The following is a 26,347-nucleotide window of genomic DNA, read 5'->3' on the forward strand; positions in this document are numbered from 1 at the left end:
TTTTTTGTTTGTTTCTTTTTTGAACTCTGCATCATATATTACCTTGAATCCGAACAAATTGGTTTGATCCCAGGGACCTTTGGTTTGTGATCAAACCTGCTGGAATGTCAGCAAAAGTGAAAGTGCTGAGGAAAGGTTCAGATTCTTCCTTTTAAGTTGAGGACATGGGAACTCTCCTGCACTCGAAATGTGACGAGTAAATGAAACGTCAGTTTCGGGACCATCGAGATATTGTTTGCCAAATGGGGTTCGTCACCCCCTTACCCTGCTCCTGTTTTCTAATTTGCACTTTTCTCCTTTAATCCCCCCAGTCCTACTCTCCCCCTTTGTAAATGTTATTGTTTTACGTTTTCTCCTTGTTCCCACCCCTTTCTCAAAGTGCATGGCATTACACAAGAGCCAATGCAATGATGATTCCACAGGTGAGAGAAAAACAAAATGAATAGGTGAACAGTAAGCCTGGATTTTTGGAGATTCAACAAAAAGGGGTTACTGATTGATCATGGGTACGCTGCATAAACTGAGTGTGGTCAGGGAGGAGGGGAACAGCATGGGAAGGGCAGTACAGAGGGTGCAAAACTATAAAGGGGAGTTGCAGAAGACAGAAACCACCAATCTGCCTGTGATGTGAAAGTAATCGGCCCAGAGACTGTTTCATTGCAGGAGGATCCAATAATCTTAAAGATCTTGGTTAACCTATCTTCTGACTTTTTTTTTTTTCCCCCAAACATTCCCTTCCCCATTCTATCATTCCCTCCCCTCTCCCTGTCAAATGGTAGAGGAGCTCCTTATGAGTTAATGGCCATCCAAATATGGTGCCCAACTGTTTGTGGACGTCATCCCGCAGTTGGGTTACTTTTTTCTTGGAGGATGGTGGCAGGATTTGCACTCCGGCCACCACAAAATACTTCATTCTGCAAAACACATTTTTAAAAATGCAAAGAAAACAAAACCCACTCTGGGAGTACCTCCTGTGCAGCTGCTTTTTGCAGAGCAGCTCACCGGATGAAAGGATTGGGGCAAAGCCTTCATGACCCCTGTTCTTTGATTGCAGTGGTGCTGAGGTGTCATCCACCATATGACGGTCTGCTCGGGATAACCTGAGGCGGTCCCTTCGGGTGGGCTCCTAAAATGTCCTGTTCCTAAAAGAGGATGATCACCTGTCTCTGAGCTCCAGCGTTTGGACATTGGTGTTGCAGCACTCTGAGGCTCGGAGACGTGATGGTGGTGAGATTCAGGTTTGTGGTTACTACTACTGCTGTCCTGGTTGCTCTGATTGTTACCACGCCCAAGGAGTTACTGTAGATGTCCAATAAGCTGACTCCCATGGTAATTGATGTCACACTGGTCAAAGAGCGCATTGAGATTGAGAATTCGGATTCGTCGCTCCTTGGGTGTCATTTCCTTGGTCTCTGTATATGCTCTGACTGAGGCGAGTGATCTCGTTGTGAAGGACTCATTCAATGCCACACTCGAGTGGTTGATCAGTGCCCCCGGCAAGATATTCGTCTCGTCCTGGGGGATTTAAATGCGTTGACTGGCAGTGATAGAGATGGTTATGAGACGTGTTGGTCCCCATGGGTCTTGAACTGTGAACCAGAGTAGCACCAAGTTCCTTGACTTTGCAAGTCGTTGTGGATTGAGGGTGGTTTGTTCATGATTTCAGCTCCCACAGGCTCATCGCTGGACTGTTATTCCAACGCTGGTGGTGTGGCAAAGGAGATTCACCATGTGCTCATTGATGGTCGCTGGAGGATGATTCAGAACTGCAGGGTCTACCGGAGTGCTCTGTCCCCTCGATACTGACTGCAGGCTTGGAGCAACTGCGAAGTTGCAGCTTAAATCCAGGAGAATGGCACCATCCCAGCCTTGGCTGAATGTTGGTAAGCTCAAGGATGAGAGGGTAGCTGAGTGGGGATTTTGGGGGTCTGGGTGTTTTGCAGAATCTTGAAATTATCGAGTGCCTTCAACACCACAGTCCTTGATATTGCCGGTGGATGTCTTTGAACCCACCATCAGGTGAAGAAGAACTTTGTCTCTCAAGGGACACTGGATACCTTTGACAAGAGTCACAGGGCCAGGCTTAATGGCAGAGCTGAGCTGTTCAGTAAGCTGAGATGTAAAACTGAACGTTCGCTGAAGGTTGACGAGGAGGCCGATGTGCAAGGAATCTGAAGTGGTGGAGCATCACCTGTGGTTGAGTGATTTTCGTCCTGCTTCCAGAGGAATCCATGCATTACATTCCTCCAAGCCATGTATCTCGGTGTGCTGCATTTAGAGCGGAGGGTGGTGGGCTCTTGACAGAGGAGTCCGAAATGAAGGCCCACTGTGCTGGTTACATTGAGCGGCTGTTCTTGGGTGACGCACAGCTGTTGATGTCGGGGGTGTAACTATCCTGATTGCTGACCTTCCAAGAAACTGTGAACCACTTTCGTTTGGGGAAAGACGGGCTGTGGTGAATGAGTTGAAAGGTGGTAAAGCTCCCAGAATTTGTAGCATCCATGCTGAACTTCTTAAGGCTGGTGGGAATATTGTACTGGTATTGTTGCATGCAGTTCCATGCTCTGCTTGGAACACAAGCATCATCCCAACTGATTGGATGAGGGACCTTGTTGTCCCTCTCTGGAAAGGGAAGGGTGATCGCCAAGACTGCAACAACTACCGAGGGGTGACGCTGCTCTCAGTGCCAGGCAAGGTCTTTGCTCGGATAATTCTTGAGAGGGTTCGCCACCATCTGCTTGAGCACCAGCGTCCAGAGCAGCCAGGCTTTACACCAAAGAGGTCAACAATTGACCATATCATTGCTCTTTGCGTCCAAACTGAATGCAGCCGAGTTTTTCAAGGACTGCTCGCAGTCTATGCTGATCTCTGCAATGTGTTTTCATTGAATCGGGATGCCCTGTGGACAATTCTCGGTCTTCGTTGGGTGCCACGAAAACTGATCGATCTAAATTCTGAACTGTACTCTGGTACTGAGAGAGATGTGAGATGTGGTGGTACTGTTGCGAATCTGGAAATCATGAGCACATAACATTCAGGTCCTATAGATTGTATCGGTAAGGTAAGGTAAGTAAGTATGTGTTTTATAGATAGCTTCCCTTCCCTTGTCTAATGGGTAAATAAATGTAAATGCGCTGTGAGTTACTTTGATAGGGTTTTTCTTGAATTTCTACACCTCCCCCTCGCTCTGACCGGCGCCATTGTCCTTTGTGCCTTCAACCACGAACGTGGGCGGGAATTCGCTCGAGACTCCGCCCAGGATGAGAGGGGTGGTCCTCCTTGGCCAATCAAGGACTTCACCAACTCAGATCGGGACTCCACCCAGAATGAGAGGGTTGGGCTCCTTGGCCAATCAGGGACCTCATGCCCCGAGATTGAGAACGGGGAGGGCGGAGACATCCCTCCCCCCGAAACAGGGTGAATAAGTACGCGGGCGCTCATCTTTATGAGGTACATCACATCTCGTCTTGGAGGGGGGACTTCTTGTCGTGGTGGTCGCCATTGGGGTCGTCGTCTTGCTGGGCTCATCGTGCTGGTCTTCTCTCGCCTTGGTTCTCGTCCTCGCTCTCCTCCTCCTCCTCCTCCACGGATCGAGCCGCTTGAAGACCACACGAGGCAGGCAGGTCCAAAATAGACCCTGGTCTTCAGCTCAACTGTCCTCTGAGCTGAAGGCCTAAATAAAGGCTTCAGCCACCACTTCTTTTGGGGTGTGTGTGTGTGTGTGTGTGTGTGTGTGTGTGTGTCTATGTGTGTGTGTGTGTGTCTGTGTGTGTGTGTGTGTCTATGTGTGTGTGTGTGTCTATGTGTGTGTGTGTGTCTATGTGTGTGTGTGTGTGTGTGCGCGTCCGTGGGCGTGTCTGTGTGTGTGTGTGTGTGTGTGTGTGTGTGCGCGTCCGTGGGCCCGTCCGTTAAGTAGTAAACTGTTTAAGTGTTTTTGCTTGTACATACGTGCATGATTAGTATTCGGTTTAGTTCTGCCTCTTGTGTGCTTCCCTTCATTTCCCCGTTGTAATAAACCCCATTTGTTCATTGTATCTGCTTGTTCGTGTCCATTCCTTCATTGGCTGAGCGTGCTGCATGTTGGGAATTAGCTGGCCATTGCCGTTGTAACGGGACAAGCGGACCGACGGTTCTTGGTGATTAAACCGCTCTGAATCACACATGGAACGAGCGCTAAGCGACTCATTTCGTACGAGTTCCGTCGACGGTGAAATTCCCCACGTGGATACTTAGGTATATAGAAATTTGGCGATTCACCCTATTCCACGCGGTGACCTGTTGGCGATCTTCAGTTTAGTCAGGACCCGTCGGCTCCGGACTTCTCCGGAGTGACGACCTAAATTCCAGGCGATCGGTCAAACCGACGCTGCAGCTCCATCTCGCGGTCGTGCTCACGGCTGACATCCGGCCCCACAACAATTGGTAGTCAGGAGTAGGGTGCGCACCCATCCACCTCTGTAAATTTGCAGGTTCGAATCCGATGCAACATTTGGTAGTCAGGAGTGCGATTCGGCCTCTGTGGAGAAATTCACGGATTCGGATCAGGGGTGTTGGGAGCGAACCCCCCCCCCCCCCCCCGGTGTCCCCAAATTACGAGCGTTAAAAAAAAACAAAAACATTTAATTTTATTTCCAACATGCGACATGGCCAGCCAAGACGAGCTGAGACAGGTGGCTTTCGATGTAAATGTGGACGAAACCACCATGCAGGTGGACAATCCCCCACAACCGAACTCAGTCTGAAATGGGCCAGTTGATGGCAATGCTGGCAGGAATGAATAGCAAAATGGATGCGATGATGGGGGACATGGATGCGCTAAGGGGCGATATGCACACCCAGCGAGGTGATTTGCAGTGCATGGGGTTGGGCCTGCAGACAAGCTTGGATGGGATTAAAGGCATAATGGCGGTTGCGCGTGACTAAACGCGGATACCGGAGTGCAAGATGGCGGCACCACGTGGTGGAACGAACGAGCGGAGGAGGAGTGTGGAGGTTTGTCGACTTGCAATGGAGATGGATGAGGTCGGGATGACGAGAGACGCCATCACGATAATTAGGACGAGACACGTTGAGGTGACGGAGACACAAATAATAACGGACGAAGAGCCAGGAAGAAACAAAAAAGATAAACGAGGTCACAGAGATAGAAGAAATAGAGGGGAACGAATTAAATGAAACGAAAGACGAGCACACACACGTGGGAGTAACAGGAGACAATGGGGGTGAGCTTGGGGAACGTGTTGGGACTTGATGCGAGAGGCAGGATGGCCTCCTTCAGGGACAGGGTGAGACGGAAAACTCTCCCGAAGTGGACTGCGACATGGTGAGTCCGGTCGTGCCGAACGAGGTAGAGCGGATGAGTTGTGAACGGGTCCACGCAGAGTTTGGGGGAGGGGGTAGAGATCCCGGGACCCCTTGTGGTAGCGCGAATCCCCAGAGTGATTATCCCAGTGCGTGTGGTAAAGGGTATGAGTGTGTCAATGTGTGGTGAAACGTGAGTATAGTGCGAGTGTCATGGCGTGCGTGGAAATGGACAGACCGGTCCAGACAGGAGAAGGGAATATCGAGCTGAATGGGCCGCTTGTAGTTATTTTGGGAACCACGCCGGTTTCACGGGACGTCGCGAACAGGGCCCGTTCGGCATTTTACTAACGGCCCTCGCGCGCGCGTCTTCGTGCAGGGATTTCGGCGCGGGAACGTCCCGCGTTTCGGGAAAGGCCATCACGCGGACAGTTAACATGTGGGCGAGGGTTAGGTGAATTCGGAACAAGGGGGTTCCCATGTGCGCGCATGTCCGGGGCAGCACGTGCTGCATACCGCGTGTTCTGTTCACGGAGCAGGTTTCCGGGACGTTACACGCGTGCTGGCCGGCGCGGGAAACCACGCAGGTTTGGTGTGCGGGTGACGTAACCGGGAATCTCGTAGCACGAATGCCGGAGAAACTGCGCACGTCGTCCTGCGTGAGCGAGCGCTGATTGGGATGTGCAGGGTAACGTCAAGGCTGCACGGATCGGCCTTCGGAGGGGACGTCTGCATCCCCCATAGGGACGAACGGGCGTGCCAAAAACCGCCACCATGGCGCTGCAGAAAAATCTCAGAATTTTCAGAAAAATCCACCAGCGCGCTAAGCGACTCATTTTGTACAAGTTCCGTCGATGGTGAATTTCCCCTGTAGATTCCCCGCGTGGATACTGAGGTATATAGAAATTTGGCTATTCACCCTATTCCATGCGGGTGACCTGTTGGCAATCTTCGGTCCAGTCACGATCTGTCGGCTCCGGACTTCTCCGGAGTGACGACCTAAATTCCGGGCGATCGGTCGAGCAGATGCTGCAGCTCCATCCCGCGGCCGACGTCCACCCTGCAAACAGTACCATCCTGACTTATTTCCAGTTGTTACTGGAGTTTGTCAGGGGTGTGTACTGGCCCCCATACTTTTTAGCACTTTATGGACTGGATTCTGGGAAGGATGTCGGAGAGATCAAGCTGTGATGCATCGTCTGGGAATGTCAAGATCTCTGACCTTGAATTTGCAGATGATGCAGTCATCATTGTGGAGACTGGATATTCTTATGTGGGCCCTCAAGGTACTGAATGAGGAGTCTCAGCTGATGGGATTATGGGTTTCCTGGATTAAAACTAAGATCCAGGCTTTTACTGAAGTTTTGGATGCTGCCATCTTGTCTGGACCTGTTTGGGGTGAGGATGTTGAGGCCATGAAGAGATTTTCTTTCCTTGGCAGTGATATTCATGTTTTTGCATGTTGTGAGCCACAGGTCAATCATCATCTGGATTGGGCCTGGGGAGTCGTGGATTCACTGGATCATGCGGTGTGGTGCTGTCGGTACCGATGCAGGAGGATGAAATTCTGAGTCAAGTTCTTAGGAAAAAGCGTATCTGACTCGCCGCACATGTGGGGTTTAGGGTGGACGTTGGTGCAGCTTGCCCACCTTACTGCTAAAGCGTTCGTGACTGATTTATCCCAGGAAAGAAAAGAAGAGAAGAGTGGGAATGAAATGAAAGGGAAAATGATTTATTAACCCTAACTATTAGAGCATCGCAACGCACTCCCGGTTGTCCCGCAAGACAAATGGTAGGAGACTATCCACACATACAATAATTGGATAACTCTCGGGACACCTATTTGTTGTATGCATGGGGTTCTGAGAACCGCAACAATAAATGTATATATATATATATATATATATATATATATATATATATATATATATATATATATATATTATGTGTGTGTGCTATTCTGGTTCATAGTTCCTGACCCATGGGGACCAACACACACCTCATAACCATCCCTATCAGTTCCAGTCGATGCATTGAAATCCCCCAAGACTAGAAGTGTATCTCGTCTCGGGCGCTGATCAACCACAGACTCGAGCGTGGCGTAGAATGCATCCTTCACCGTGAGATCACGCGCCTCAGTCGGAGCATAAATGAAGGGTTTTACGGTGGCCGGAGTGCAAATCCTGCCACCAACCTCCTAATAAAAAGTCACTCAACTGCAGGAGGACGTCCGCAAAAAACAGTTGGGCACTTGATATGGATGGCCGTTGGCTCACAAGGAGCTCCTCCGCCCTTTGACAGGTTTTATTTTTAATCCTGCTGGGTGTCCATATCCAAACACCCTCCTCACCAGAAAACCTGGTGGGGGAGACGGTTTAGTCGCCGACAACCAGACCATGGAACAGGCTAGTACAGGTTTACGTGGTACCTGTAGCAGGTCACAGATCTAACCTGACCTGACAACCTCCCCCCCTTTTCACAGATATGCCCAGTTTGCCACATTGTTTCCACAGAATAAATGTTTTGGGCCTGTACATGTATGACAGAATGTTTACTCTATCATTTCTTTGAGTCTTGTGTTTATAATACATCTAAGTAAAAAGTTACAACAAAATATGTACATTTTTGTAAAAGGTGTACACACTTTTGTGAGATACTATATGGACACACACACACACACACACACACACACACACACACACACACACACACACACACACACACACACACACACACACACACACACACACACACACACACACGTACATACTGTTACGAATTTACTGCCCGCCCAACGTGCGAACGACCACTTTTAAACCAAATCGTGGCCGGACGTCCACCGGACGAACAATTCAGTCGCGACTTTCCAGAACAACGCCGGAAACCAGTCACGAGTGTGCTCCAAGCGCACAACCTGGCCGAGTCAACACTCAATCCGCGCGCGACAGGGTCAATCGCCAAATTATCGATATACCTAAGTATTCGCGCGGGCAGACTACCGAGAGACCGTACCGCAAGCGAGGTCTTCTTGGACACGAACCGCTTAAGCGGTCCGTTCCGTTCTGGGATAACCGAGCGGTGTATTATCGCGAGACCTCGCTGGACCCGATTCTTTTATCGGCTATTATTCCGAGAGCAATACGGCGGTTCAATGGGGAAAGAGGACACGACGAACGGGTTAACATTCACACAAGGACATTTATTATTTACACACGTACATAGTAATGCAATGAAATTGGTGGGAAGGGACAAGACACGAGCAAGACAAAGCACTACAACCGTGTATTATTTATTATTCACAAGCACTTATACGGTTCTACTTAACGGGACACGGCGCCACAACTTTCACACAAAGAAAAGCAAGGAAAAGACCCCCTCACAGACGAGGGGGTCAGACTGGACCTGGAGGCCTTTTATGTCCAAGGAGCTTGGTTGACCAAAGGAACTCCAAGATGCCGCCTCATGTTACCTTCACCCTTGTGGTGACTTTCTTGGGCATCCCTCTTGGACCCTCTCCAGCTCCTCACCGACCGACTTCCACTCGCCTCTCCACTTGCTTCTCCTCGACGACACACACACACCCCGCTGCGTTCAGCGCTCTCTTTTATCTCCACGGCCCTTGCCCCGCCCTCCTTCTAGCTCCCGCGGGAAACTTCCAGAAGGAGGGCGTTTTTTTCGCCTGAATCGGGGCCTTTCTCGTTGAGTACTACTGTAGGCAATCGTTGCTTCCTTTTCCACACGTGTTTGCCGGTGGGGGGGCGGGGGGGGAGAAGGGTGGGGCCGTCGTCCGTTCTCCCCCGATGAGTGCCAGGCTTCTCTCAACCGTGCTGAGGTGGAAATGCGGTGGTGGTGTGGTTGGCGTTATGGTGGCGTGGCTGGCATTTTGTGGTGGTCTTGATGGTGGTGTGGCTGGGGTTTGTGGTGGCGGTTGAGAAGGTGGTTCGGTGATTGGTGGGGTGGAGAAGGTGGTGAGGCGATGTTGGCGGTTGTGGATAAAGTGGTGAGGATGGCGTGGTTGGTGAGTCGGTCCAAAACAACGATAGCAAAAGAATAAAGGCTAACTCAAAGATCACAGCCCTGTCCACACGGATAAATCCCATTAAACGGTGGGGAAATCAAACTGAACACGGACTTATCGGCATAACTGAACTAAGGACCAACATGGTGTTCTGCGAATTTCCAGAGACGTAACACTACCCCCTCCCCTTTTTACAGACGTCCCGAGTCGTCGAATTTTCGTGTGCCATCATGTGTAAGTTTCCCCTCATACGTTTTATCTTCGGATCCCTGAATGTGATATTCAGTGTATCCGTGTCCCCAAAATAAATAACCTACGGGCTGAGTAACGAACTAAACAAACCCACTCATACAGATGACTTTAATAAATTGCCGGCGCTATGACATACATGCAGGGGGAAGCAACTCAAGTACAATTTACCTTAACTTAACTTATAATTTTACACTAAACCATGGCCCAGGACCGATGGAGTCTGCGGGGAAAAAAGCACGTAGCAATGTCATCCCACAGGCCATTTTGTGAAACAGGGAGCCAGGCTACCCAAATGCAGTCTCTGGCTCATGAATCCAATGCAGGTGACAGGGAATGTGGCCGGCGGCACCAATGCAGTCCTTGGCCTCCCCCTTGAATGAGCGCAGTGAACACAAACGGTGCACAGGTGCACAAATGCAGTGTCCTTGTGCGGCTGCCTCCAGGGCAGTCCCTGCAAAACGCTGGATGGTCACCGATGCAAACAACACCTGAATGTATGGATGGATAACACGGTGCATGGGCCGCCAATGCAGTCCAGTGATGCGGCTGCCTACAGGGCAGTCCCTGCAGAACGCGCGATGATCCTGGCGCACATGGTGATGGATGAATGGGGCAAATGCAAGGAAGGGCTAGCAGGCATGGGGTCAAGGCAAAGGTAGGCAGACAAGGCAAGGCAAGACAAGGCCGTTGTAGCAAAACGGGCCGGTGGTGAAACTGACCGGCACAGGCCTTGTTTCCAAACAGCCGGCAGATGAACTGACCGGCACAGGCCTTGTAGCAAAACAGCCGGCAGATGAACTGACCGGCACAGGCCTTGTAGCAAAAAACAGCCGGCAGATGAAGCTGGCCGGCCTCTTGTCTTGTACTGGAGGTTCGTGGAGGGAGTGTGGTGGTGCTGGCCACTCGGAAGGTGGGCTCGGACCTACCCTACTGTCTCCCTCCCAACCTATCGCCTTTGCCTGTCGCTGTCCATACCCACCCCCTTAGTTTGCAAAAATCCAATTTAGCCCCAACTTATTTTTTTGTTTTATTATCTTGCCAAAACGAAGTTTTTGCAAGATATTGTTACGGCTGTGGAAATTCGCATTACACCATAAAGGGCCCTCAGGTGAGATATCTCCATAGGTATATGTGTCGTTAGCCCAAACCCGTTTTTTTTTTTGTATACCTTGGTCGAGGCTCGTATGAGAGTGAACACACAACTCACAGCAAGGAGGCATGAGACAAGAGGGGCGGGAGTGGAAGGGACAAAACAGTGGGGAACAGACACATTATGCGAACTGTGGAAGGGAGAGGGATGGGGATGGGACGGGGAACATGGCGAAGAGAAGATGGACATTTCAGGGACTTTCAGGAAGGAAAGCAGGAGAATTGAAGGAAGTGGGCTTGGGTGGATTATCAGGGGAAGAAAAGATCGAGGATTTGGATGGGGGAAGATAAGAGGTGGTGGTGAACAGCTGTTTTGAAAGCCTGGAGGGAAGAATGGGAAAGAATAGAGTGAGGAAGTTTATTCCAAAGGCGGGAAAAAAGAGGAATGAAAGAGTGAAGATGAGCAGTTTAGTTGTATAGAGGGAATTTATGTGATCCATTCGGGCTGCGATCCTCCAGTTAGTCGTTTTTCTTTCTCTATCTTTGATTTCAAACGAACAAAAACCGCCAAGGATGCTGGTGGGCTTTTCCCGCCATTCTTCCCCGCGCTTGGTGTGAGGGAAGGGGGGAAGGGCGGCTCACCGCCGATTGGTGGATGGACAGCGTGAGGCGGTCGGGGTGAGGGAACGCCCCTTTTCGAGAACCCTCTCGAAGGAGGGTGGAGCCGAAAACGGGGCGGAGTGAAGGGCGGAGCCCCGCACTATAAAAGTCGGACACGCGTGGGGCGCGTTCTCTCCCTCTTCCTGCGTTCTCTCCCTCTTCCTGCGTTCTCTCCCTCTTCCTGCGTTCTCTCCCTCTTCCTGCGTTCTCTCCCTCTTCCTGCGTTCTCTCCCTCTTCCTGCTCCCTCCCTCTTCCTCTCGCTCTCTCCCTGACTCGTGAAACTCGCCTCCGTCCGAAGTGGTTATTGGGTCATCGCTGAGCTGTATCGTCGTGGTCGAGTGTCTCTGCCTCGGTGTGGAGCTCGCGGAGCCCGAGGAGCTCGTTGAAGTCGAGCTGTGTCGTCGGCGAGTCTGGTCGAGTCGGCATTGGAGGACGGCGAAGGAGACGGAGCTCGGAGTGGAGGTCGTGGAAGGAGGACTCGACGGCCGCACCAAGGGAAGTCCTTTCTTTTCTTTGGGTTTGTGTAAATGACTGTGGGTGGCGCCTGTCCGACGAGTAGAACTGTTTAAGTGTTGCCGTGTGTACGCGTATTCGGTTTTAACAGCTTGTTGAAAGCCCCGGGGTAGTTTAAGAGATAATGGTTAGGGTAGGTTAGGAGATGTACCCCTCCGCACCATCCATCCCTTCGCTCTCGTTGTGGGCCGCTGGACCCACTTTGGGTTAGATCTCTGAAGTCTGGGGAGGCCATCCTGAGGCTTCGTTGGGCCTCGACACAGGACGCTAGCTCTCACTTGTTCCCCTCCGGGAAGGGAACGCAGGGGTTGGGAGTAGGCTAGGTGACGAGATAGGTTAGCCGACCAAGGACAGTAAAGGGGGTTAGGGGACGATTTATAGTGGGGAAGTAAAAATAAAAACAACAAAAAAATAAGTTGGGGCTAAATTGGTTTTGACAAATTAAGGGAGTGGGTATAGACAGTGACAGGCAAAGGCGATAGGTGGGAGGGAGACCGTAGGGGAGGTCCGAGCCCGCGTTCCGAGTGGCCAGCACCACCGCACTCCCTCCACCAACCTCCACTGCAAGGCAAAGGCCGGCCCACTTCATCGGCAGCTGTTGTTTTGCTGCAAGGCCTGTGCCGGCCGGATTGTCTGCAGCTGCTGTGCTTCAAGGCCTGTGCCGGCCAGTTTGTCTGCCAGCCGTGTTTGCCTGCAACGGCCTTGTTCTGCAGGCTGTGTTTGCCTGCTGCCTTTGCCATGCCATGCCCACAGCCCATGTTCACCAGCCCCGTTCAATTTTGCTTTGCCCCCCCCCCTCTTGTTCATTGCCATGTGCGCCAGGATCAAGGCAACAGTTTGCAAGATGCAAGAACTGTCCTGTTGGCAGCTACAACACGGGCCTGCAGTGGCGGCCCATGCGCCGGTTCTCTGTTGACTCTTCTTTTTCCTGCAGAGTCCATTGATCCTGGGCCATGGTTTAGTGTAAAATTTGTAAGTTAAGATGTACTGTAAATATGAGTGCGCCCCCGGCATGTCTGTCTAGCGCCGGCAATTTTATTTAAGTCGTCTGAGTGAGTGGGTTTGTTTAGTTCGTTACTCAGCCCTCAGGTTATTTATTTTGGGGACATGAATACCATGAATGTTGCACTCAGGGATCCGAAGGTAAAACGTACTAGGGGAGAACTGTACATGATGGCACACGAGAATTTGACGACTCGGGTCGAGTCTGTAAAAAGGGGAGGGGGTAGTGTTACGGCTGTGGAAATTCGCATTACACCATGAAGGGCCCGTAGGTGAGATAACTCTAAGTACATGTGTAGTTAGCCCCAAACCCGTTGTTTAGAGGGAATTTATGTGATTCATTCAGGCTACGACGCTTTGAGATAGCCGTTTTTCTGTTCTATCTTTATTTTGAACCAACCACGTCTCAACCGCCATCACACAACAACCACCACGCCAGCCATCGTCACCAACTGCAACCATGCTCCAACCCTCAGACAACAACAACAACGCCAACAGCCACGACCTTTACCTTCACAACTCAATCCCGCAAACATCACATCACCGTCAATCCCAAAAGGCACCGTGACCATCAAACCACCACCAAAAACCCTCCACCATCCTCACCTCTCTCCTTCTACGGCCATTCCCTCACCACCTGTGAACACTGAGCGTTGGGCTGTCTTGGGCTCGTTCAACGATACGCACCGCACCGCGAGGGCAGGTGGCAGCCTTTCCGAGGGAGAATTCGGATCAAGAACGCTACACGCCCCCTTCTGATCCGTCCAATAAGCAAGCGCAGAGCGGCTTGGCCCCGCCTCCAGGCGCGTCTGTGTGAAATCGATATATGCAAATTCTAGGATCAGGGGAAGTTCACGCCCACTTTTCCTCCGTCCAATTGGCAAGCGTGGCTCCGCCCCCGAGGTCATCCTGATCCGGAAATTTGCATATTGTTTTCTCCTGCCGGCCTATAAAACGGCGAGCGCAAGGCGAATCGGGGCAGAGTGTGGCAGTAGCAGAGTGTGGCAGTAGCAGTGTGTGTCGGCAGGGCAGAGTGAGTCGAGTCATCAGTGTGGCAGAGAGTGGAGTCGGGTGGCGAAGGCATCGAGTTGGGTTCTGCAGTCGGCTGAGGAGAGTTGTGGGAAGAGGCCAAGGAGCTCGGGTCCGAGGCGAGAAGGACGGCGGTCGGCGACGAGGTCGCGGTGTGAGATCGCTCGTCGCGGGACCCAAGCCAGCCAGCCAATCTCCCTCCGCCAGGGCATCAACAATTTCCCCTTTCCCCCGTGCTGAGATAGTACAACAAGGGGGCTCCATTCCCACCCCACTCCAAACGTTGTGCCAACAAAACCCGCCAAGGATCACGGAGTCGGGGCACAGCCACGCGGCCATATCTGTGGCTCGTCCGCCGATGCGTCACGAGGACGCGGGTAGGACCCCCCGGTCTCGCGGACCTGGCCGCTCCTTCAGGTCACGCGCGCATATTGGCCTACAGGCCCGTCTGCCCCCTTGTCTATGAGGGTGGCTTCTTTCCTTTGCTTTTGAGTAAATGTGTGTTGGCGCCATCTGTAAAGTAGAACTGTATAAGTGTTGCCGTGTGTGCGCGTTGTCGGTATTAATTCTGCGTCATTGTTTCTTTTGTTGTAACTGCTACATGTGCACTTTGACTATTTGGCTGTATATGTGTGCTTTCCGTGTGTCGCGAAATAAATGTGCATTGTGTGAACTGTTTTCCCGTTTCGCTTCGTCTTTTCTTTATTGATCCTCCATCCTGCTTCACGTAAAGGGTTCGTAGTGGGCTTAATACACCCAATAATTAATCGGAACCGTCGAGGCCGACAATAACACCGCTCGGTTATCACTGTAGCACGGAACGGGCCGCCCAAGTGGCCTGTGTCCGGAGTCGACCTGCGGCGAGGTGCGATCGCCCGGTCGACCATTCGCGCAGGTACTTAAGTAGATCGAATGTGGCGAGCGACCCTATCCTGTGCGGGTGGGCAATTGGCACGATCGTGGTGAGGTTAAACCCCCACCCGTGACTGGCTCCCGGCGTTGGTCCGAGAGGGTCACGACAGAATTGTCCGTTCCGGTGGGCGAGGCGGCCGCCATTCGAGTCGAGCAGCCGATTGCACGCCGGCGGGCGCGAATTCGCAACTATATATATATATATATATATATATATATATATATATATATATATATATATATATATATATATATATATATATATATATATACATACATACATATGTCCTATCGGAGTTTTTCATCGTGATTTCTGATCTGACAATTTTTTTCACAATACTCGTTCTGTAAAATGTAAAATTAAAAAAACAAACCTCTTTGCGAACGCCCCTAAAAATTCTGCCGAAATCTACTGAACGACGCGTAACCCACATGACGTCATCTCCAGGAAGACAAAGGCTGCACGTAAATTACTCGGGTTGGTAGTCCATGTGATTCTATTGGCTTCTTTGTGTTTCCACATTCGATTGGTCGACTCAAATGCTTCGTTCATTTCTGCTTTAAAAAAAAATAAAACATTTGGTTTTGAATAATGGATGACATGGACTTTGATTTGTCCTGTAGCGACAGTGAGTGTGAGAGAAATGAAGGATTTTGGTCTGAATCAGATGGAGAATTGTCGGATAACGTAGTTGCGCGGGAGGTGAAGTTCAGGCAGCTGGAAATGGAATATGGCCTTACCAGTTCGAGCCCGAAGCAGGACAAGCAGAGGAAACTGGCGATGAAATTCCCGGCGTTCATGATGATCGGGAGGACATCGAAGGAAGACTTGGCAATAATAACTGGTTCGACTAAATCATATTTGTAATTCAATAATGTAAATTCGACTTGCATACTGCTCGATATCAGAAATATTTGTGAGGTGACGTGAACAGCACAGCGCAGCGGACATGTTGCACCGCGGCGAATGAATCGCAAGGCCAGCGCATGTCATTGGCCGTATCTCTCCGCGCATAAAACGAAGCAATCTTGCTGTCCGGATACGATGAAAACTTGTGTGCAGAACACACCTTGTGACAATTGTCTAGAGTAGTCCAATAAATCTGACGTTCTGTTGCATTTTTATTTATTTTATTCCTACTGTCGTCATGTAGCGCCAGTAGAAAACAATGAAGAAAAGAGAATAATAAAAGAAAGCTACAGCACGTCAGACTTATCTAATCGGACTAGTCGGACGGACGACTAATTTATCGGACTAGTTGAGTCAACTCTAGAGTTGACAAGTACCTTGTATTAGCATGCACACAATGTATAAGTCAATGTGTAAGAGTCCCGAGGCTATGAGGCCATGTAATAGGACAAATAAATTTGTCTTTCATAGTTGTGCCAACATATTTTTCCCTGTTCATTTATTACAGCATTTTGGCTCAATGTTAATGAATAGCAAGCCAATGGAAGCAGTACCTTCACTTTAGAATAAACTCATGTATGTCGAGTGCAGCCATACCTGGCTTGCATGTATGTAGAATCGTACCTATCCCAGCAGGCTGGTTTCAACGAGCAGGCATTTTCAAAAGTAAGACTAAAACTCTTAAAAACTTTCGCGAAACAATCACAGGAATTAAGACTATCAGTGAGATAGCAACCACATGTGCACAATGCATTTGTATGTACTTTATACGGCGTGCGACATCTAATCAATCCGCTCTGTGCGAGTCGCGTTCTGGAGATGACGTGAACGGTCACGTGACCTGCGGTTCGCTGAAGTCAACTTTTTTGAGGGGTGGGGCATAGCAAGTTGTGAAAAGCACTAGAAATGTTCGAAATATTGGTCTAATTATCCCATTTTTTATTTAAAAAAGGAAACATGGGTAATTTCTTCACTAGGAAGGTCAAGTTAATATATAAATAACCAGAAAGTGTTGTGTCATGAGACCTTTAAAAATAAATCTTTCTTTGTCTATACTAAATGTTTGAGATTTTAAAATAAATAATTTCAAGAAAAAAACAAAAAGATAGCTCCAGCAAACTATACCGCTGAGGTTGTTTGCATTGATCAAATTCTCCCGAAGAGTACTTGACTGAATTGGGAATTGATTTTTTAATTTTTTCGTTGCCCGATTTAAACGAAACTTGATGCTGCACACGGCAGGAGAATGGTGAGTAAGGTGGGCTGAAAAGTTTTGCGCTATCGTGCACCGTTTTGGCTGTATTTCGGGAACATACATACATACATACATACATACATACATACATACATATACACAAGATGAGAGTTTTAGTAATATATAGATTTTGTGTTGATTGGTGACAAAAATTTTTTAAATTTCATACATTTTCAATTTAGGCTGCAACACAACAAAATGTGACAAAAGTCGAGGGTTGTGAATACTATCTGAAGACACTGTTGATATATTTAATTTTAAGATCTTTCTTCTTGGCTACAGTTTTGAGACAATAGACCCCGAGTCAAAAGATGTCAATCCCAAGGTGTATCTGGATAACTACAGTTGACCTTTTTTTTTTTTTAATACTGTTCACATATCAGATGGATTGTGAGCTGGTTTCCACAGGATTAATAATCTCGATAAAGAAGCTCCACATTGATTATTTATTCATATGCAGCCTGCAGCTGCTTGGCTGCATGGCTGTGCCACTGATTCAGTGCCCCCTATTACCAGTAAGCTGGTACTCATTTTGCCGACCTCAGAAAGATGACAAGCTGAGTCAACCCTACCCGGTGTTAATTCAATGAAACACAAGAACTCAATTGACCGTAGGATATTAAGCCAACCACCTTAACCGTTAAGCCAACGCCAGGCCTTCCACAATGGTAACCCAAAACGTTCACTTTATTTTTTTGAAGTGGGGACCTTGCTCGGTGTTCATTCGATTAAAACACTGTTTTATAGTGGAAAATCTCGCCTTTCTGGGCGGTAATGGCGGCTAAGTGCTCAATTGGAAGCCTGTATATACATATATACAATCGGATGTTTTTGTTTTTTTTTGGAGGGAAGAAAATTGCCTTTATGTAGTCTGGGGACATATCTGGACTGTTGTGCAATGTGCTCTAGGATATCGAGTATGCCTCAGTTGACCTAAACGAAAGTGAACTCATCCTGGGTCGAGGGCCCCCTTACCTGAGAGCTGTAAAAAAAAAACAACTTATGCTGTCAGGTGAAGAGTCTACATGACGAATATGAATCATTTAAAGTTCATGGCTCCTTGTCATGAGGATGATGACATTTCGCCTGATGTTCTTTTCATACCAAAGGGTCTCTTGTATCCGTGGGTTTGTGTGGAGTAGCGGGGTTGAACAGGGCTGTGTCGCTCTGTTTGAGGCTCGATATACCTGCCGGAATCACGTTAGACTCCAAACCCCCTCTATGTAGTTGCGGATGTGTGGAGCACAGCATCCTTCCTGCGGGTGATTTGGTCTGGTGTCTTGTATGCAACGTATGGATTTGCGATCCCACCGTATCTTCTGCAGTCGTAGATGTATCTTTGATGTGGTACTTGGCCAAATGTCTTATGTAGGTTGAGGATTGGGTTGGTCACTATTCTTCATTCAGACCCTTCCCGGTCTACAACCTCTGCAAGTGGCCCTTTAAACGAGGTGGAGCCACTCATGGAGGATCAAATCAGACCAGATCCATATCCAGTGTGAGACTTGATGAAATATTGGTGCAACTGTTGTTTTTGTTAAACAATTGTGACCTATCTGGCTGATATGTCGCTATGTTTGGACACATTGCGGAACCTTCACCTCCATTCCTTCATGCCTCTGTTCTCTCATCTGTGGAAGTGGACTCTGGTGTCTTGTGTTCCTCCTTCCAATCCCTCAAGAGTGCTGCCCATCGTTACCTCATGCTTTCTTCCATACCCACGTCCCTGGTATCCACTCCGGCTGACCCCACCCTCCACATACCTGCTCCTTTTCTGTTACTCTTGTATGGACTTTGTTTCCCTGTTTCCCTTTGAACCGGTTTTCTCTGCCATTCACTTCCTCTATAACCTGATATATTTTGTGCTGGAGTTTCTCGAGATGAAACTGACTCTCTGGGCCTATCTCTTTCACATCGCAGACAGGTCGGTGGTCTGTCTTCTTGCACCCTCTGCTCTTTCCATGCTGAGTCTCCCTTCCTCCCTCCCCCTACATTTATGCAGGGTGCACCTCGTTCACCATCAACCCCCTTCTGGTGAAACTACCTAAATCCAGGATCACTGCCCATCTCCACTCATTTGTTTCTCTTTTTCCCCACCAGTGGAACCAACTTCCACATCCTCTTCAATCTCATTCTTCCCTCCATGTCTTCAACACAGCTCTTCGCCACTATCTCAGATCATCCGTCATCTAAAACCATGATCTTTTCTATCCCCATTAACCCTCCCGAAGGCCAAATCTTTCCAAATTTCCAGTCTCTCCTTCATGAGAGTTTGCTTCTGTATCCATCTTGTCCACCCCATGTGTCCTCCACTACTCATTCTTCCTCACATCCCTCATGTCCCTTAGTCTCCATCTATTTTATCCTTCAACCCGGCTGTTGGTGTGTTTCCCCCTCTTTGTAGTATCACGTCCTGATCCCTTCAGTTCTTGCTCTTCCATGAGCCTCGACTTTGTATACAAATAAATAATGAAACCTCATGCTTTGAGAGGCAGCATCACTTGCACTCTTGCACAGGAACGATCGGAAGTGAGATCGGATCGCAATGTGAAAAAACTGAAATTCAGGAGGTTGTCACATCAGCAGGGAGCCGCCAACAACTAAAATACATCATTCCTGAATCCTGACTATGGGAGTGGACGTTCGAGCCCCCCTCGTCAGCGCACAAAGGAAACCATTAACGCAGAAACTTGCAATGGACTTTTTATGGCCGGGCAGGGTCGATACGAAACAACTGACTGTTCAAATGACGTCATAGCTTAAGTAGCGTTCAAGCCACCGATCAGATTAATCAAAGAACCGGTGGCAAGGATTGCAAGACCGGAGGGAGGGAGACAGATAGGAGGGGGCAGTGTTTGCGTGTAGGGGTTGAAGGGCTTTTCCCAACTTGCGTTAATGGCTCCGTTAATACCAGCTTGGCATTAATTTTTAAACTCCCAAGTCTTTTCCTGAACTCACCGTCTCAGCCTTTCGCTTTGGCTCCGTTTGAAACAGTTGCTCACTCGGAGTACAGTTCTCTCTGCTCTCCGCCGGGGCAGTTACGCTCACTCTCTACAATACGGGTTCACCCGCAAGGTTCGCGTTCAGCCGAGGCCGGCAACACTCACCTGCTCGCCAGGTGTGCGCAGGTAACCGCGAGCGCCAAGTGTACGGATTGTCGTGTGCACGCCGTGTTATCATTTGTCCGTTGTTCAGTACAGATCATGAATAACCATTTGTTGTTGTTGTTAATATTTACAACCATAATTATCAAATAACGCACCTTGTCGGATAACGTTCACGGAACATCACATCACGGTCGGATCACATCACGGAACAGGTGTTCCGTGATGTGATTTACTGTTGCTTTATTTGATTACCTGGTCAGGTAGGGAATCCACTGTTTGCATTCCTATAGTTCCGTACACCTGTGTGGGCATTCAGAAAGTCCTTGGAATGATATTGTCTTGAAAAAGGTTCAATTGAATCCCAACTTGGTTAATATTTTTCAATGTACAAGAAAAACATTTCCCTCCTAATTATATGCATTGGTATGATGATGATGATGATGATGATGACGATGATGATATAAGAGAGAACCAGTGAGGGCCAGAAAGTCTAAAACACGTTGATTGATTTGCTCTACCTGTGTGTCCATTTCGTACGGAATAGGTATTCGATCATACTGTACACAATTCTGCCTGCATTTCGTTGTTCCAGAGTGTTGTTGTTTGCTACAAATACTTCAACAGCCCCCATTTATTCCCAGTTTCTTGTGGGGTCGGCCAGGGGAACATTTTTGACTCGAGTCTTTCACGAACCCGTTGGTCAGGCCTGACATTTGACTGAAGGTGATGCAGATAGGTATCATCGCCGCTGATAACTCGCCCCTTTATTCGTTAAAAGACACCGTGAGGTCTTTAACGTCCACCTACGACGACCTGCCAGACGTGGGTCCACCTGCCTCACGTCCTTTGGAGAAACGCCAGGGTGGGTCGAGATTCAGACCCAGGCGAGACCGTTGAAAGGCGCCCGAGTGCACTACCTCTAAGTCGTCCTGCCAGCCCTTCCTGAGTGTGATACTGTGTTATTGATATCCTACAGTCTGTCTTGCCATTAATGCCAAAGCCATTGCTGACAAGCTTTTCCGTTGCGTGTTTCGTGGCAGTTGCAACCTTGTCTTTTGGGAGAGCCGATTGCCATGCTTGTATCTCAGTTAACATCTCTGATGGGTAGTTTTATAAGGTTAAAAGGAGAGTGAAACAGGAAATTTACACTTCATCTCCCCACCACCTTTGTGTCGGACAGGCCAATAAGACGAAGAGAGGCTGAGATCGACAGAGCAATATTGCAAAATGGACGAGACAACTGCAATTGGTGAGTCCCCTGCTGCTGTTGAGTGTTGGTTTTATTTGTCGTACCGGCTCACAATGGCCTACCTTCCTCACGCACTACCCCCAAACGAATACGTCCTTGCATCTCCGACGTGCACAACCCAAATGCTGAGTAGAGGATCTGGCTTGAAATTTATGGAATGGCATACTCCTTGATGCATTATGCACCAGGTGGCTCTGGGCAAGAGGGAATCGAATGTTCCAGAATGTAATTTTATATACACTGTTTGAGGATGTACGTGTATAGAATTCTGCACTCATGGACACGTACATGTACAAATTGGCTCACACTGCATGTGTAGTTGAACACGACTGATCTGCTCATTTAAAATTCAAGAGCGTTTTCCAAAGGTTGTTGAACATGAACAGATAATTAAAATATGTTGATTGGAACCAGTCAAGACTCGTGGAGGAACTAAGAGATAAAATGGACCAGGAAGCAACAGAAGTAAACGAGAAGGGCACTCGGTGGAGTGCATACCTCCACCATGTAATGCCTGATCCACGAGAACATATCGGGCCCAATACATTTTTGATGTTGAAAGCTTTGTTATCCACTGCGTCAAGCTGAGTAAGGTGAGAGGCAGGGGTACCAGCTCAGAGAGGAGAGCAGTACTCCAACAAGCTGCGCATGAAGGCCTTGTTGTTGGATTCAAGGAAAGTTACATGCAGGATGAAGCTGTTGGCTCACCGTGCCTGTGCCATGTACACACCACTGTACTACGACCTCACGAGGCAGGTTGCATCAAATTTATAGATCATGGGATCGTGGTACCAGAGAATCATAGCCCAGTCTTTCAAATAGAGCACAGGGTCTTTAGCATCCACAACCAAAGTGAAAAAAGACAGTCTCCCCATAACACGACCCCATCTTAAGGAAGATGTGCTCTGTGAGGCAGCACCCCTTGCTGGCAATGGGCTACAATGGTGGTTAAGTCCATCATTTTTGTGCATCTACCCCACCCCTGTGAGCTCAATGGCAAACATAGTGCTAAATGAGATATCCTGTGTTCCACTGTTGGTCATATATTTTATTTTTGTTTCTGGAAGGCTTCAGACTTCATAGTCTTCCCTTGTACTTGTACCTCCAACATAGGATAGCCAATAGTGCCTTACCATGCTGTGATCTTGGTGTGATTTTTAAGTCTGTAACATATCGATAAATAAGTACATTATATACATTCAATTCAATAGCCTGGTGTTGGCTTAATTAACGGTTAAGGTGGCTGGCTTGAAATCTTAAGGTCTTGAGTTTGAGCCCCGTTTCAACCGTTGAAATAACACCAGGTGGGTTGACTCAGCGTGTCTTCCTTCCAGGGTCGGTGAAATGAGTACCAGCTTACTGGTGACAGGTGCACTGCATCAGCGGCACAGCCGCACTTCGCAGAAACAATGCAACCAGCAGCCATCGGCTGCGTTATGAAACAACAACATTTAATTCAATCAGTTCATTATGAATTGCTCGAGTAACTTCCTCCCTTCTCCCCTCCTCCCCCCCTCCCCCCCAGTACTTTCTTGAAAAACTTCTTGGCTGTTCTGATGGAGGGAACTGCTGCCAGTCCCTCTCCATTGCGAGCTCCTCAAAATCCGACGCCCTGTAAGTCACCATCCTTGGCGGCGCCTCGCCGTGCCCGCCTCAACGTCGGAGGCCTTGCACATGAGGTTATGTGGAAAACGCTCGAACGACTGCCCCGCACACGCCTTGGCCACCTTCACGCTGCTTGCTCATCTCACAAAGACCTTTTGAAGCTCTGCGATGACTATGACACCAAAAGTGGCGAATTCTACTTTGACCGCCACCCAGGAGCATTTTCCTCCATTTTGAATTTTTACCGCACGGGTCAGCTGCACATGATGGAGGAAATGTGCGCTCTTTCGTTCAGCCAAGAGCTTGATTACTGGAGAGTGGACGAAGTTTATCTTCAGTCTTGTTGCCAAGAAAGGTGAGGCCTATTGTTTTGTTTTAACACCACTTCTCGTATTAGTAACCCAACGTTAATTTTTTTTTTTTTTTTAATCTTGAAGCCAAAACAGAATTTAAGTGACTTTTGTTGAAGTTTTGAAGTTTGTTACATAGTTACAAAACAATTGACTCAACAGAATAAGCCATTCTCACCAGTCCAGTATTTCATAGTGTACGTCTCGATTACCCTGAGCTTCTTGAGAGCATCTTGGTGGTGGAGTGGGTAAATATGAAGCCTCACTGATGTGGGTTTCAATCACATGGCTGCTCGACGGGTATTTGTCGCACCTTGCGACCGAGTGACGTTGGCGACTTATTGTGAGCGCCCCCAACACCGTCCACAGTAGAGGCTGAAGCACATCCTGAGCTTCTTGAGAGCATCTTGGTGGTGGAGTGGGTAAATATGAAGCCTCACTGATGTGGGTTTCAATCACATGGCTGCTCGACGGGTATTTGTCGCACCTTGCGACCGAGTGACGTTGGCGACTTATTGTGAGCGCCCCAACACCGTCCACAGTAGAGGCTGAAGCACATCCTGAGCTTCTTGAGAGCATCTTGGTGGTGGAGTGGGTAAATATGAAGCCTCACTGATGTGGGTTTCAATCACATGGCTGCTCGACGGGTATTTGTCGCACCTTGCGACCGAGTGACGTTGGCGACTTATTGTGAGCGCCCCCGACACCGTCCACAGTAGAGGCTGAAGCACATCCTGAGCTTCTTGAGAGCATCTTGGTGGTGGAGTGGGTAAATATGAAGCTTCACTGATGTGGGTTTCAATCACATGGCTGCTCGACGGGTATTTGTCGCACCTTGCGACCGAGTGACGTTGGCGACTTATTGTGAGCGCCCCCGACACCGTCCACAGTAGAGGCTGAAGCACATCCTGAGTTTCTTGCTCCGCATAATCCCAACACGATTTGAACTTGATCTGAATCTATCTGAAGATGCACGATGTGATTACATTTTCATTCACAGGAACATTTTTTCCCATCTCTGACATCGCATTCCAACTTCTCTGTTGTTGTATGCAATCCCTCGAAGGAAATCTTTCATGACGAGAGTTCGGTTTCAAGACGTCATAATTTTCTTCAGCGTGGATTTTGATTGAAGACTCTTTTTCACGTCATGATGTACGTTTTAGTCCATGATGCACAAATCGATTATTTTTAACATTGACCTAAGGTTCATAGTGGAGCTTGTACCTCAATTGAATGTGAAACACCCCCGAGAGTGCAGTGATACCGAGCTGTTAGTGCTCAGGATCCGTTCCTGGAGAGGATAACGCAAATCGAAAATGCGCTAAAGTGGGTTGTTATACCATTGTTTATATGGAGATGCGTTTCCGACAGCGTTATTTCTTCCACAATAAGTAGATAAGGGTCTCATTGGGGTATCAGTAATATTGCCAATAATAATAATAATAAAAAATATCCTCATAGGGGACTTGATGGTTGTTTCCTCAACAGGCGGTTTGGAAATGAGGGATTAGGGGGAAGGGGCTAATGGCCCCCCTTCCTGAAGTGGTACGGTCATGGGGAGCTCAACTTAAGTTAACGGCATGGTCCTTAAGTTTCATGAAGAGTTTGGTCTGGATCTGGCTGTCGGTTTCTGAGAAGATATTACAATAAATTTCCTGAATTTTAGGCAAAATCCCCCTTTTCAGCCTCTTATAGGGGGTGAAATGCAGGTGCCCATGCATATGCCTGGTGTTGGCTTAATGGTTAGGGTGGTGGGCTTGGGATCCTAGGATCCTGAGTACAAATCCCACTTGGCTGTTGAATTTATACCAGGTGGGGTTGACGTTGTCTGTCATCTTTCTGAGGTCGGCAAAATGAGTGCTAGCTTGCTGGTATCCTGTGTCGGAGTGGCGACCCGTCCAGGATTGTGTCCAATAGCCAAGGAGACTGGTAGGCAGCTCCAACGCTGCACAGAGTATGGTCCCGATGGGTGGAACGCTCTGCACAGAGTATGGTCCCGATGGATGGAACGCTCTACACAGGGTATGGTCCCGATGGATGGAACGCTCTGCACAGAGTCCGAGTTCAATGAAGATGATTTTTCACATCGAAAGGGAGATTTTCGTCCAACATGTCTGAGAAAATTTGTCTCGTCTGCCAGCATTAGTTGGCAGATGTAAAACACTCCACGGTGTCCTTCGCCAAGAGTAGATGAGCTATCTCCGGCACCCTGAACAAATTACAAATTCCTCCTCTAACCTACAAGGGTACCGCATCAGCGGCACAACCACACCCCTGCAAAAAGTTGTTGCGCAACTTCATGTAAACCATCATTGTTGGCCTCATTGATTTGCCATCCTTCCCATTGTGCATGCCAATTTTGACCTCACCACTTGGCGAGGTCACGTGCTTCTTCAACTCGTTTCACATCTTGATCTGATGCTTGACTGTCTTGGACCAAAATTTATTTCTTTAAGCAATTTTTCTTTTGCCCTGAACTGATATGTACGTCTCGATGTGAAAAATCATCTCTCAAACGAAAATAACAAATTTAATGTTATTTTTTGAAGCTGAACTATCGGTGTTGAATCATTTTTCCTGATGGCGTTCCACACAGTTGACAAACTTTTGATTGTGTAAGGCAGACAACATAACTTCAAACTGTGTTGAGTTGGGAGTATGGACTGAATGACATAACCATGACACCACAGGTACCACCAGAAGAAGGAACAGATGACCGAGGAGTTGAAACGTGAGGGGCAGATTATACAAGAAGTGGATCACAAAGAGTTTGATGGTACCTGGTGTGTGGAAAGGAGACAAAAACTTTGGGAACTGTTGGAGAAACCTAATTCATCAGTTGCTGCAAAGGTTGGTGTGTGTGTGTGTGTGTGTGTGTGTGTGTGTGTGTGTGTGTGTGTGTGTGTGTGTGTGTGTGTGTGTGTGTGTGTGTGTGTGTCATGAAGTCCAGGACATGTATTGAATCATGAGTTGACAGCGATTATGGAGGAAGGGTCAGGGTGTTGGTTGAGCCCAAACTCTCGATGGAGCATCGGGTGCTCACGACAAGTCGTGAACGTTTCCATGGGCGAACTGAAGGCCTCCATCACAG

The 26,347-nt window shown here is 48.5% G+C and overlaps 1 protein-coding gene across 3 annotated transcripts in view; it reads left to right on the plus strand.

Annotated features, from left to right (window-relative positions):
• The first annotated feature begins 241 nt into the window (after positions 1-241).
• Positions 242-26,347, plus strand: part of LOC147009916 (potassium voltage-gated channel subfamily B member 1-like) — a 55,227-nt gene continuing 29,121 nt past the window's right edge. Inside the window, exons 1-5 of one of the 3 annotated variants that reach the window (XM_085862608.1) lie at positions 242-1,883; positions 2,020-5,323; positions 21,230-21,298; positions 22,824-23,258; positions 25,947-26,106. In XM_085862608.1, coding sequence (XP_085718734.1) covers positions 5,217-5,323; positions 21,230-21,298; positions 22,824-23,258; positions 25,947-26,106 — 771 coding nt within the window. In that variant the 5' untranslated portion in view covers positions 242-1,883; positions 2,020-5,216. Of the gene's footprint in view, positions 5,324-21,229; positions 21,299-22,823; positions 23,259-25,946; positions 26,107-26,347 lie in introns of all 3 variants that reach the window. The other 2 variants (XM_085862607.1, XM_085862609.1) reach the window with 2 other exon arrangements.

Source organism: Eptatretus burgeri, chromosome 17, assembly GCF_056783735.1.
Source record: "Eptatretus burgeri isolate ZD-2024b chromosome 17, Ebu_testis_v1, whole genome shotgun sequence".
Classification (NCBI taxonomy): domain Eukaryota; kingdom Metazoa; phylum Chordata; class Myxini; order Myxiniformes; family Myxinidae; genus Eptatretus; species Eptatretus burgeri.